The 14739-nt window shown below is 36.1% G+C and overlaps 1 protein-coding gene across 9 annotated transcripts in view; it reads right to left on the bottom strand.

The window, feature by feature from the left end:
* Positions 1–14739, bottom strand: part of brp (ELKS/RAB6-interacting/CAST family member bruchpilot) — a 414951-nt gene that overhangs the window by 18954 nt on the left and 381258 nt on the right. For all 9 annotated transcript variants that reach the window (XM_073956928.1, XM_073956930.1, XM_073956931.1 and 6 more), the window contains 2 exons: positions 3284–3466; positions 2901–3221 (listed from right to left, as the gene is read on the bottom strand). In XM_073956928.1, coding sequence (XP_073813029.1) covers positions 2901–3221; positions 3284–3466 — 504 coding nt within the window. The remainder of the gene's footprint in view (positions 1–2900; positions 3222–3283; positions 3467–14739) is intronic.

Below are 14739 nucleotides of genomic sequence, written 5' to 3'. Positions count from 1 at the left end.
TTAAAATTTGTTGAGGATTTTAGCTACAGTTTTTTGACCAAATTAGCTGAAATTTGACATTTGAGGTTCTCAATGACCAAAATATTTCTCCGCTAAAAATTGCAAAGATAGGTTCACGTTTTGGTATATGTCCACGGTGGAGATAGGTCCACGTTTAGATCCCATATAATGGTACCTCCCGATTTAAATTATTTTGAGGCTTGCAGCTGCATTTCTTGACCGAAAGCTGAAATTTGACATTTGAGGTTTTCAATGACCAAAATACTTCTCCACTAAAAATTGCCAAGATAGGTCCACGTTTTGGTATAGGCAACATATAACGGTACTTTGCAATTTAAGATATTTAGCGGCTTTGGCTACATTTTCTGACCGAATGAGCTGAAATTTGACATTTGAGGTTTCCAATGGCCAAAAAACTTCTCCACTCAAAATCGCTTAAATAGGTTCAAGTTTGGGTATATCCCCCATATAACGGTACCTTCGGATTTAAGGTATGTAGAGGCTTTTGGTTACGTTTTCAGACAGAATTAGCTGTAATTTCACATTTGAGGTTCCCAATGGCTAAGAAATTTCTGCACTAAAAAATTACAAGATAGGTCCATGTTTTGGTATAGCCCGCATATAACGGTACCCCCGATTTTTTGGTATTTTGAGGATTTTAGCTAAAATTTTTGATCGAACTAGCTGTAATTTGACATTTGAGGTTTTCAGTGGTCCCGAAACTTCTCCACCAAGAATCATCAAAATAGGTCCATATTTTGGAATACCCCCAAATATAACGGTATCCTCGATTTTTGGTATTTAGAGGATTTTAGCTACAATTTTTAACTGAACTAGCTGTAATTTGACATTTTCTTAGTGGTCCCGAAACTTCTTCACCAAATATCGTCCACATAGGTCCATTTTTTGGTATAGCCCCTATAGAACGGTACCTCACAATTTTCGTTATTTTGAGGATTTTAGCTACAATTTTTAACCGGACTAACTGTAATTTCCTGTTTTGATATATCCCCCATATAAATATACCCTCAGCATTTATGCATACGAAGGTATATGCACTTTCATACGGACAAACTGTGCCTCATCGAAATAATGGTTTTAGACCCCAAGTACGTTTGGACGAAATCCGTTTCAGACAATTTGGAGTTGATTTAGACATGTCCGCCCGTCTGTCTGTCTGTCTGGCTGGGTGGAGCACAAATATGGTTTTCGTAATATTTTGTCCAAACTGGTCCATTTTTTGTTTAAGTTCGAAGATGGGTTATATCAGTTCACTCCTTCCGGTACCTCCCCCGCAAAAGTTCGAAAATGTTCCGAAAATTTGTGCGCACGATAACTCTTGAAGGGAGTAACCGATTTGGCCCATACTTTTCATATCGTGAATTTTCTACCAGACTTAAATGGGTCCACTGCTTCGGGTACTTCCCACACACAAAATTTAGGAAAAGTTCAGTTTAGGACCTGCTCTCGAATCGCTTTGATTTTTGTTGTAACAACTTGTATTCACTGCCCCCATACGACGGTACAAGTTTTATCAGGGGCAAGTCTATACTTCGTGAGAAAATAGCCTGAAAAGTGCAAAAAAACCCAATGACACCGTGTGTAGTGGTTGGAGCACGGATTCGGTCCAAAATTTGGCGTTCGTAATATTTTGTCCAAACTTAAAATAAGTCTGAAGATGGGCGACATCGGTCCACACCTTGCTATACCTCCCCCACAAATGGTGGGCACAATAACTCTCGAAGGCAGTAACCGAGTTGGTCCATACTTTGCACGTCGTAATATTTCTGCGAACCTTAGATAAAGTTCGAATATCGGTCAATTCCTTCGGGTAAAATTCTCTAAAATCGCTTTAATTTTTGTTGCAGCTACTAGTAGTCGCTGTCCCCATTACGACAGTACAAGTTTTTTCCGGGGGCAAGTCCATACCTTCTGAGAAAATGACCAGAAATTTGTAAAAAAAAACCCCTATGACAACATGTGTAGTGACAGGAGCGCACTTTAACTCTAAACTTGGTTTAAATTCGAAGATGAGCCATTTCGGACTACTCCTTCGTGTTCCTCCACAACACAAAAGTTCCAAACTAAAACGGTACGCGTTATATCTGTTGAACGGGATAACCGACTTGGTTAAAATTTTGAATGGTCTAATATTTTGTCCAAATGTAGTTTAACTTTAAAAATGGTCCATATCGGTCTCCTCCCTAGAGTACCTCCCGACAAAAATTCAACATTTATGTTTAAGTGAAGTTGTTTGCCTGTTCGAATATCATTTGGCAATTTATTCCGATGCTACCCCAGGACAACAAGGATATTCTGACGTAGAGGTTCAAAACCTCTAAGTTATACGGTGATGACTTCCAAAATAAGATCCACTTCCAAAATTGACCATGCCGTTGCATTTCTTCAGGTACCTCCTTTTGAGTTTTGAATCCAAATATATACTTTTGTCGGCAAATCGTACGTTTAAAATGGGCCACAAAATCGGAAAACTTTCTGAGTACACAATTATTGGGGAAAATGATTTTGATTGTGTAACCGGTAGTGGATCTGCCCATATATGTAAGGTGTATTTGAGGGTGTATCTCTGTGGGCAAAGCCGTCTGATAATTTTTTACTTGTTTGACATTTGGGGTATCCGTGGTCGAACAATTTTCGCACCTAACAGAAACCTAATTATTCCATTTTATAAAATATTCGGCCCTCCCGAACTTAATGTTTTTTAGTTGATCTTATTAATTTAAATCTCAGAAAAATTAATGGCGCCCAACGTGGGGTTCGATATAAAAAATAACTCATTTATCTTCGAAAATTTTTATATTTAAATATTTTTTCACGACAGAAAGCTACGCCAATGTACCAATTAAATGTTATTTATTTGATTTCGCTTTTCTTCTTACCTGTGTCTTTTCAAGTTTTTCACGTATTCGATCTGTGTCCAGTGTAAGTGTTTCACGTTCTTTTTGCATACGGGCTGCCTGACCCAATGCCTTGTCCAATTGTGATTGTAGACTATCATAGTCATAGGTGTACTTCTCTTTCTCCAATGTGAGACGACGTACCTCAGCATTCGATTTGTCCAGTTTCTCTTGCAAGTGATCCACTTCGTTTTGTGCCTTGTCCAATGCATTTTGCAGTTTTTCCTGTTGTAATTGTGCTTTACCCAGCGTGGCCTGGGTACGTTCCATTTCTTCCTTCATTTTGTCCACTTCGGAGAAGGCCTAGGGAAAGAAAAATTTATTTATTATTTTCATTTTAAGGCATAAAATGCAGTTCAACTTACTCTATCCCGATCGGCATGTATACGTGAAATGCTGCCTTGGACCTTTTCTAGTTCCTGTCGCAAACTTTCCTGTTCACCTTGGGCATTTTCTAGTTTTGCCTTCAGTCTATAAACTTCACCCTGGCTCTTTTCAAGTTTCTCCTGTAAAGCGGCAGCCTCTTCACGTGCCCTCTCAGCATCCGACTGTGTATTGTTTGTTTTGTTTTTTGGGGAAAGAATTTTAAATTTAAAATTATTAAATTTGGTATATTAATGAAAATATTTTGTTTTTTTTTTGCAGAAATTCTTTTCAAATTCACAACAAATGGGACAGACATAAAAATTAACAAACAATCTATGAACTATGAAACATCTAAGAATTGTTTTTTAAAAAAGCAAATTTTGCAACAATGAATTAACAATGAACTTAAAATTTATTTTTATATTTTATGAAATCTTTGTTTGGTATAGTTTTTTATTATATAAAAATATAAAATTATATTTTGAGGGTAATCTTGGGGCTAAATCAGAACTTTGGTAGAACCACAATATATTGCGATCATTAGATCCATGAGGAATTTAAATTCGACATTTTAATCGAAATTGGATTGGATCTGGTTTTAAGTGGTATGGTTTTACCAAAATCCTGATCTAGATAATGTTTTTTTTACAAAATGTTTAAATGTTTGTGGCGGTGGTTGGTGGTGGTTGAAGTGGTAAGTTTAGGTGGAGAGTAGTGCAGAAGAAGACAAATTATAAAAAAATGTTAAAAAAATAGTTGAGAAGATAAAATGTGTTAAGAGAAGAAAATGGTTTTAGAGTAGAGAGTGAGAGACAGAGAGTCAAGAGAGAGAAAGACTTAAAAAAAGAAGTATAGAACGCAATATAACTCTCGATTTTTTGGGAGTTTATCAAACAAAGTCCAGGTTGGTGTATACACGGGGATTTAATCGAACAGTTCTATGCTAAAAACATTGATCTTTGGAATAGTTTTTGTTTAACTATATAAAATAGTTTATTATTTCAGGTTAACCGCTAAAGTTGGGGAAGATAGGTATCCTTAAGAAAATATAGTGACAGTACATTTTAAACTGATTAATCTATTCATATTGATCTAAACTATGTGTTATGCACTTAGCCTTTAGGCTAATGGTACGAAAAGAATGTGCCTCATCTAAATAATTTTAATACTTCGATTGTCAAAAACCCAAATATTGTGCTAGACATACGACGTTGTATATGTATGTATGTATTGTATTATACGTCACAGTTTCTGACGGCCCATCTCTGCTACATCGCTCAGAAAATCCAAAATTGTTTGCTTAATTGCAGTTTAAGGTCTGTCCGGCACGATAACTAGGGAAAGAAGTAATTGACACTAATCCAACCTTTGTACGTCGTTATTTTACTCTCACACGGAAATCAATTTCAAATATCAGCTAAATGGGCCCACTCCTCCGGATCCTACAAAATTTCCTAATTTTTTGCAAATTTGCAGTTTAATTTGTACAACAAGTGGTCCTCGTGGCTCCTAATATAAAATTTCTCCGTGAGCGGGCCTCAATATCCACACAAGCCAAATTTTTTAACTGGGAGAGTGGCCCGATATAGCCCATCTTCAAATTTGTTGCAAATTTGGTGCAAATTCGCCTTGCATTCCGTAGATCTGCGGTTGAACCTGAACACCAAAATTTTCGGCGGTGGCAAAATACTCCTCATTGTAATCATGGCTTACATTTTCTGAGTATTTAAGTCATGAAAAGTTCTCTACAACTGGTGTGGTAAAACACGTCGTTCGGAATCGACGACAAAAAGTAGGTCCCATATCATTGCGCTAATATGAATCGACGTGTACTCATGCTATGCTAATTTTGGACCAAATTGGGTACTCCCTTCGAAAGTTATCCTGTACACTAGCTGTTGTTGTAGAACAACAAATACAATAGCCTGTCCATTAGATTGTGGCAGGGATGGTCACGGTGATAACACCCAAGTAGGGACTGCATTGACATCATATTGTTGTGCTGATACACAGATATCGTCCGGATCTTAATTGGGCTATATTCACCAGTGTTTGCCTTAAGCGTTGTCGTTCTTCTGCTGCGATGGATGAGGGGTAATCTCCAAGTAAAGAATTAACTCTAAACCTTCAAATTGTCTGCGCAACTGCATCAGTTGCGATTGCGATCCAAGCCAAGCTGGTAGGCTCGTTGATATAGAGGTTCTAATTTATTCCTTTGAACCTTTCTTCCTACATCTCTTCTGGCGTGCCTGGGTGGGTGTAGCCTAGATTGTGCCAGGGATGCTCACGGTGATAATACCCATGCACCTATTGTATTGCCAAGATATTGTTGAGCTGATGCACTGGTAAAAAAAATAAAAAGATGGTCTGGTGTCATGAGAATGCGACTTATTACAGTCCTCAGGCGACATTCTGGCGTAGCGCTAACATTTGCATACCACATTGGCGTCGTATAGCTTACCACAAACCGGCCTATTGCTTCATAAAAGGTCAACAAGATATCTTAATCAGCATCACAAGTGCTGTCGGCCAGCGACTTGAGGACCTTGTTCCTACTTCTGATCTTGTCGCAAATAGTTGTGACTTCCGCGGACGACTTAAACATGCTATCGAAGGTTACACACGTGTTGCCGTAGTTTGTTGTAGGAATCTGGTCACCATCGACCAATATGTTCAAGCGGAGCCTCGTTTCATCCGTCCAGGTGATAAACAACAGTGTGGCAGTGGATTTAGCGGCGGATATTTTCATATTCCTCAGATGAAAAATCTGCACTAAGTCAGCCATGTAGGTATTTAACCAATCACGTATGTTATCGACGCCAAGATCGTACAGAGGGTGTTGAATTTCAGAAAGATTGAGGCTAAATATTTGAGAAACTATGGAAACTCTATGGATCTTCGATTTCTTATTTCGGCGTTTAACAAATACTGGTACACGACTGTTTGATTATCTGGCTGGAGTGAAATCTTCTCTATTTCCTCGAACAGTTTACATTGGTAACCAGCCAGTCGCACGGCCTTTTTTGGTTCAGTCCTCTACTGATATGTGTGGATATGGTGTGTAAAGCTACTTTGGATTCTTCGGAATCCATGTTGATGTTGGGCAACTGGAAAACTGCTTCTCATCATGGGGAAGAGTAGTGCCTTAAGCATCTTCGCCTCTGGCGACAGGAGGAAAATCAATCGGTACTATTCGCCTACGCTGGAATCTTTGCTTGGCTTCAGTAGTGAGAACCTTCAAACTATTCAGGCTTCTGGTTCAATATGAGTGACTAACGATAAATTGAGTACACTTGTCAAATACTCAACTTCGATTCATCCAGTTGCTGAAGCATTGCTATTGAAATACAGTCTGTGCGCAACGCTTTAGATGTATTCGCTTTTCGTATGATGTTTGCAACATCACTCATCGTAAATTGTGGTGATACCTTCTCGGCTGATATGGCTCTTATACGTCGTAACACATTCCTCTTTGCCATATAACTATCGTCGAGCCCTATAAACTGCAGGTTTAAATAAAAGGCGAACCTCTTTGGCTCCGTTACTGTCACATCGTTGAAAATAACAGCCGTTCCATCATCCTTCTTTCCCCGATTCAAGAGTAATTTAACCATTGCCCACAATTTTCTTAAACCTGTACCAATAATGCATTGGTTCCAGTGGTCTAGCCACTTTTTCCGCTTATATACTAGCCTGTTGACATCAAGAGTAAGTTCTCCAACTCTTTGGTCTTCATGGTTCGTACGACGAAGCTCATCACGCTAATTTGCTTGTTTCGTCGCTTCTGTTGGGATATTTGTTCTGATTTTGGGAATTCGACGGAAATTATGTCCCGGGAAGTTCTCTGAGGCGGTTATTGGTAAATTCTTTCAACCTTTGCCAATCACCCTGGTTCCTGAAAAGTACAGCACTCAGAGTTTATGAATTCAGGTGGTGTATTTACGGAGACGATGATAGGAAGGTGGTCTGAGCCAAGCGAAATATCAGGATGCCAGGATACGTCATTTATCAGACCTGGTGCAAAAATGCTGATATCTGGTGAGTTGTAGCAATCTCCTCTTACCCTCGTAGAAGCATCTTCTTTCATGTGGAGCTGTCAATTTGCTCGGCCAACGCTGGTCATTGTCTAGGGCGGGATGCCAAAGATCATGATGACCATTAAAATCTTCTAGCATCAGACGGTTATTGCCCTCTAAAAGCGAACTAATATCGGGCATATAACGCTGGGCACAACTATTCATCGGCGGTATTTACACATTAAGAAACTATACCACGGCAGTCCCACACTGTACAATCCATGCATGGGTCGCGAGAGTCAAACTCAAGCGAGATATTCCTGTTCTGAACATGGTGTTGTATAAGGAAGACAAGTCCTCTTCCTCATCAGCTTCTTGCACGATCCTTCCGTAAAATGTTGTAACTAACGCAACGTTGCATATTACTGGTGTCGGTCAGCTTTATTTCTTGGATCGAGGCGACCATTATGTTCTTTCGGCTCATGAAGTCTACAAATTCGCTGACTTTGTTACGGAGATCGTTGCATTTGAAATGCAGGAACAAGGCATTGATCAAAAGGCGCTGATCAATAATATTTGGTGTTAGATGCTGCGTTTGTTGTTGATGTTAGGGAGAAGATGACAAATCTGACGAAAAAATTGATACACTCTGAGGAAGATCTGGTACAGCAACATAACTCCTATCACAGTAGTCCTGGAGCCACTAAGACCAGAGCCACCATTCTCTACATCCATTACATCTCACCGATGTTGACATGTGTTGGATTCGGATCTGGCAAACGGAAAAAATTCAAGGGTTTTCTCTATCTCGAAACGGCCCGTAATAGCACGGAGCAGTAATTCCGGGATATATTCCCGCTCCCACAGTGAACAAATATACGAACAGAAACACATACATGTTGAGTAAACGGCCCACGTTCGCAGATTCCTCAGAGTCAATCCGGTGCATAGCGTGGGATTGCTTTGTTGTTTTTAAGTAAGTTCTTTTACGTTGATGCCGCAAAATTTAAATAAATGTCCTCTTGTGCCGACAATGGCGAGGTCTCAGCCTACTCCACATTTCCCTTGGAGGGAAATGTCTATTGACTGTGTGAAAACCGGATAATTGATTATTCTTAATCGACTTTCGAAAAATTTGGAAATGCAAATGGCGAAGTGAAACCTAATTGTTTATGCCCAAGACATAATAAATAATTCATTTATTTTGCTTTCAGCTTTAACGTTTCGCGTAGAGTAGGGAATCTAGTTCTCGGAGCGGATCAATCTTTCTAGTTCCTTTCCCAAAAGGAACTAGTTCCTTAATATGGTTCCATAGTTCCGAGACAGATATAGTTCAATGCATCTTTCTCTTTCATCGTTCTTTTCTTTCCAAATAGTTCCGAGACCGAAATAGTTCCACGAATCTTTTTCGTTCAACGTTCTTTTTGTTTCCTTCGTTCCAAATAGTTCCGATACCGAAATGTTGTCGTGGTTTGATAAATTACAGGAATAAACAGCAACGAAAAATATTTACGTAGGCGTTAAATTAAAGGAACGGGAAGAACGAAATGAGCTTTGTAAACACAAAAGCTGGATATAGTTCCAATAGTTCCTTGGAACTAGTTCGTTCCGGAAGTACACAACTCTAGTTTCGTTCCGACCGAGGTACATTTATACAGGTAGATGCATCGTTTAATTGCTACAACAAAAATATTTTAATATCAATATTTATAAACAATGCGAATGAAATGCAATTCGGTTTGACATACAAATTCTGACTCGTCGAACATTTTATGTCCGATCAGATGAACTAGAGCATACATAATACATATGTTTGTGTACCTTTATTAGTGTATAATGGTCCCGACCAGTACTTTTCGTGTTTCCAACTAACAACAAGCACTTTGCGTTGCGGTAGTTGACATTACAATTACTGTATGCATATGATAATTGTTTTAGCACTTCTGAGAGCACTTATCATTATAATGACCGCTAATGTAAACATGGTATTATTCCAAAGATCACTGTTTTTTCTCAAGAGGGTTGGGGGTAAATAATATTTATTACAAATACATACAAAAATATACAAAATTTTGTATATTTGATCGCAATGTATCACACAAGTTATATATTACATGGATATACAGAGATGGCGAGCGAGAGATATATAAACAGACAGAATTTTGAGGGACTTTTCTAGTTAAGAATGATTTTACTAACACATATCCTTTTTTACAATATAGATCTTCTCTTTATACTAAAACAAACAAACGACGACAACAACAGTGAAATCGAGAGTTACCATATTTTACGAGAAACAAAGACAAATAACGGGTGACAGAGAGTGAGAGAGAAAGAGAAATGTTAGGTTATGAAGCAGAACGTTCGATTTAATGATTGTCAATCACGAATATTGAACAAATTCGCCAGTAAATTAAAGGATTTCTTTCGAATAGGTTTTTTTGGTTTGGTTTCGAATGCAATGAGAGACACGTAAATTAACATGACAATGACATTGATTTGCTGATTGAGTTTTTTATAACAACGAACAAAAACATGATATCGCAATTGGTGGTGGCCTCTATGACATTAAACAAAATGGTTTGTAAATGGTTGCGATAATGTTTGGAGATGATTTGTCAAATTTATTTAACAAGGATTTTCATTTGATTTTTTTTTATTGTTAATTTATACAACTCAAAAATAATTCGTTTTTTTGATAATTTAGAAGGAATTTTAAGTTTGCATAACTTTTTTTCTTTTCTTTTGAAAAAAAAAAAGAAAAAATATATTTTTTTAAACTGCTGTTAAGTTTGTTATTATTTATTATATGCTTAAATTCGCATTGGAAGCAATTACTCACAAAACGTTTATCGGTTTCGCCCTAGGTTTTGATACAATGAATGTGGCAGAGAGAGAGAGAGAGGCAAGCATAACGAACGATAGATACGATAGGTACGAGTTTGAGTTTTGACAGTTGATATTTTGTTGTTGTTTGGTTAATTGTTGTTAATGTTTTTTGGATACATTTCGACAATTAAGATTTTTGTAAAGTATTTGTGAAAAAAGATAAAATTAAATATACAACAAAAATAACTTAAAATGAAACAAGGAACAAATGTGAAATATTTAAATGAAATGAAAATTGTTATAACAATATCAAAAAAACAACGAATAACAAATTTTAAAACTGGGTAGTGAGTGTAATATTAAATGTTAATAATAGTTTATTTTCTGGGTTTTGAGTTTCTTGTTTGAAGTCTCTTTTGGAGTTTTTATAGGAACAGCTTTTGTCAAAACTTTGTTGTAGGAAAAAACATTTATATTTAACATTTAGGAAAAGAATATATGAACAAACTTTTAACATAAAACAAAGGTTTATGTTTTCTACATAATCTTATTATTACTGGCATATAGACATTAGGACATTTCAAAATAGTTAAAATTCTAAATAAGCTTTTTTACAATATGTTCTTATACAAACTTTAAATTAAGCAACAATGGAATCCAGTTTATTTAAAAATTTGCAAATATTTTTCAAGTATACTACAATCCGATTTGAAGGATATCCAACTTCACGTTGACATAGCTAGATTTGTATTTTAATTTTAATTTATAAATCTAGTTTTAATTTAAAAAAACATTATATCTAATTTCCTTTATGTGTTTGAGATTTTCTGGATTCCATATTAAAATATTATTTTGTTTCGAATATATTTAACATTTATCTACACAAAATGACTCTAGCAGATTTTTTGACAGAAGCTGCTACTTATGTTAGGTATGTATAAAAATTATGTATTTTATATGTAGTATTTATATTGTTGAAATATGTATGTATGTAGTATTTTTAATGGCTATTTGTTTAATTCTGAACTGTGTTTATTTTTGAGTGGTGTTTTTTAAGTGTGTAAATGTTTCGTTTTTTTCCAGGTAATTTAATTGTTTTATTTCATTTATGTATGTTTTGTTTTTGTAATTAGTGTATAAAAAAGTGTTGATTGATTTCATAAATTGATTACATACATATACATATATAGTTATAAATATTGAAATACACATATGATGCTTAAAAATTAAACAAAAGAAGAGAAGCATTTGTTTTTTGTACTGAATTAAAAAATTAGTATGTTTTACTAAAGTATTTTTGTTTGTTTTTTGTTTGGTTTGTTGCATTGCTTATTCGAATATCATTCCAATGATGAGATAAAAATCACTTTGTTAACACCACTTAAAAGAACATAATAGTAAATAATAAAACATAACACAATTCATAGTTTAATTGCCAATGTTCTTCATTGAATTGTTGAGTATTTTTATTTTTTGTTTTATTTTTATTTTAATATTTGATTAATTGTGGTTAGTTTCAGAATGTCGAAATAGTAAGGTTTGACGGTTTTGAGTCGAAAAAGGTTTTTCAAATATCGATGCCATTCACTATACCTACGTCAAATAAATCCTCAAAAAGATGGTTAACCCACACAAAAAGTACAGTATAACAGCACGTTTAAGATCGTTTTGAAATTTTTTTGCAACAAGTTCTTCTTGTTCTTCTTCTCCAAAAGCCCCAAAAAAGCCTGTCGGCACACAGTGGTTCAGAATAGTTTTTTTTGTAACATATGAACGGATAGATTTATTTTCATATTTTTTTGGTCGTCAGATAACACAATCAGCTTTCCGGTGAATCAAAAAATGGTCAAATTCGGTCTTGTAGTTGCAGAGGAATTCAAAGTCAAAGTTAAAGTTTTGAGTTTTTTATAATTTTTACCCAAGTTTGAATGTTTTTGTGTTTTTGACGGTGCCCGGTCTCACAATTAGGATGTTTGGCGTTTTTTTCTTGGGATGACGACTTCTATTTTGTATTTCAAATATGTCACGGTGTGCCTTAACCAAATTTAAATGGAAGGTGCTTACACCTGGGAAGTTTTTGCAGATTCTGAAACTACAATGCTCATAGATGAGAAATATCAAGAAACAAAAAAACAATTTTGCGTGGAAACCGCGAGTCCTATGTAAATGGACCTAACAAAAATGTTGTAGCTGTGAAAATTCTCCACAATATTGACCTTTATGATATTTTCGTAGGTTTTACCGTTTTTGAGATATAGAAGTACAAATTGAGACAATGCACTGACTGTATCGCCTCCTTATAAAACAATGTCATTACTGCAATTTCCCAAATTAAACTTATATATCATGAAAATGGTACAACCTAGGAAAAAATAAATCATCCAATCTTATAGAGAATTTTTACAGCTTCAACATTTTCTTTAGTCTCATTTTGATATGACTTGCGGTTTCCAAGCACAATCTTGAAGACTTAAGATAAAAACCTAAAAATTTTAACTGAACCTTTATATCTCAAAAATGGTAAAACCTACGAAAACACCTAAAGGTCAGTCTTGTAGAGAATTTTCACAACCACAACATTTCTTTGGACTAATTTCGATACGACTTGCGGTTTCCAAGCAAACTCGTGAAAACCTAAAAAACCCCTAAAATTGTGAATTTTGATCTCGATTTATTTAAAAATCCCTCCGGCGATTTTTTATGCTTCTTTTTATTTTTCTTATCTATGAACATTGCTGTTTCCGCGAAACCTTCCCATGTGTAAGCGATTTTCATAAAATGTTAGTTAAGGCACACTGAGCTGATATTGTTTTATAAGGAGGCGATACAGTCAGTGCATTGACTCAATTTGAACTTCTATATCTTAAAAACGGTAAAACCTACGAAAATATAATAAAGGTCAATATTGTGGAGAATTTTCACAGCTACAACATTTTCGTTAGGCCCATTTACATAGGACTCGCGGTTTCCACGCAAAATCGTGAAAACCTAAAGAACCCCTAAAAATGTGAACTTAAATCGCGATTTATTTGAAAATCCCTCCGGCGATTTCTCATCTATGAGCATTGTAGTTTCAGAATCTGCAAAAACTTCCCAGGTGTAAGCACCTTCCATGTAAATTTGGTTAAGGCACACCGTGATGTGTGTTATTAGTTATGTGTTTTTCGTTGAGACTCAACGAACGCATAGCAGTGGGAAAGAGTTGGTTTTGTTTGCAAGTGAAGTTGCTGGAGTTTAGGTAGTGCCAAAGAAATTCTCGATCAGAGTGTTTCTTTGGACACGTATCTATTTGAGCGAGCAATTGACAATTGGGTATAAAAAGCTTCTTGTTGAAAAAACCAAGAAACAAGGGAACAGATGAGGATCTGTGGCGAGATTCGAAACTATAGCTTCCCTGCCTTACCCCTTGGTGAACATCGACAATTGCTCCCACTAATAAATTAAAGTTGTTTAATAGACTATTAAAACAACGACTATTTTGAAAAGCAACATTTTAAAAAGCAAAATATCTATCTATAGGTATATTAACAAGTAAAAAAGTATCAGTCGGCTTTGCCGACAGTGGTATACCCTCAGCCTATATGAATCGAAATTTTGTGGCTCTTTTTGGACATTTTAACTTGCCGACAAAAATGTGAATTAGGATTAAAGTTCAAAATGTTGCGGAGGAGGTACTTGAAGGAATGGACCGACATAGTCCATTCTGGAAGTTGATTTTATTTTGGGGGTCATATCTTTTCGGTTGATATAGCGCCTACAAGATATATCGTGCATAACATTTTAGTGACATTTTTTAAATATTGGGGGAAATACCGATATTGCCCATCTTCAAACTGAAACTAAGTTTGGACAAAATATGGCGAAGACCAAATTTTGGACCAAATCGGTTGATCCGTTCGAGAGTTATCTTGCTCTCCAACCACTACACACGGTGCACCTTTCAGGCTATTTTCTCAAGAAGTATGGACTTGCCTCTGAAAAAACACTTGCCTACGTAAATGGGGCAGCGTATGCAAGTTGCTTCAACAGAAATCAAAGTGCTTCGAGAGCGACCCTTAAAGTGAATTTATCCGAAATTTTGTTTCGGAGGTACCCGAAGGAGTGGACAAATATATTTCATATTCAAACCTGATCTATATCTGGAAGACATATTAGGATGTGTAAAGTATGGACCAAATTGGTCACTCCATTCATAAGTTATCGTGCGCATAACATTTCCGAACATTTTTGAATTTTTGTGGAGGAGGTACCTGAAGGAGTGGACCGATATAGCTTATCATCGAATTTAAATTAAGTTTGGACAAAATATTAAGAAGGCCAAATTTTGGACTGAATCGGCAGATCCGTTCAAGAGTTATCTTGCACCTTTCAGGCTATTTTTTCAGGAAGTATGGACTTGCCCCTGATGAAACCACACATTTACCCATGTAATGTCAATAAATTTAAAAAAGTGTTAAACGGACGGAAGGGATCTGCTACAAAAGTATATATGGGCTGAAAGAGGACACTCTCGGACATCTATCTACGAATACAAAACATTGTTCCATGTTGTTCCCTAAAAGTTGTGCTCCACTAAATTGGAATTTCACTAAAATTTAGTAATGGAGAAA

The sequence above is a fragment of the Musca autumnalis genome, unplaced genomic scaffold (genome assembly GCF_047663935.1).
Source record: "Musca autumnalis isolate F117 unplaced genomic scaffold, ASM4766393v1 scaffold_5, whole genome shotgun sequence".
In the NCBI taxonomy this organism is placed as follows: domain Eukaryota; kingdom Metazoa; phylum Arthropoda; class Insecta; order Diptera; family Muscidae; genus Musca; species Musca autumnalis.
Note: the sequence above shows the minus strand (reverse complement) of the source record. Positions and strands in the feature narration are given on the sequence as shown.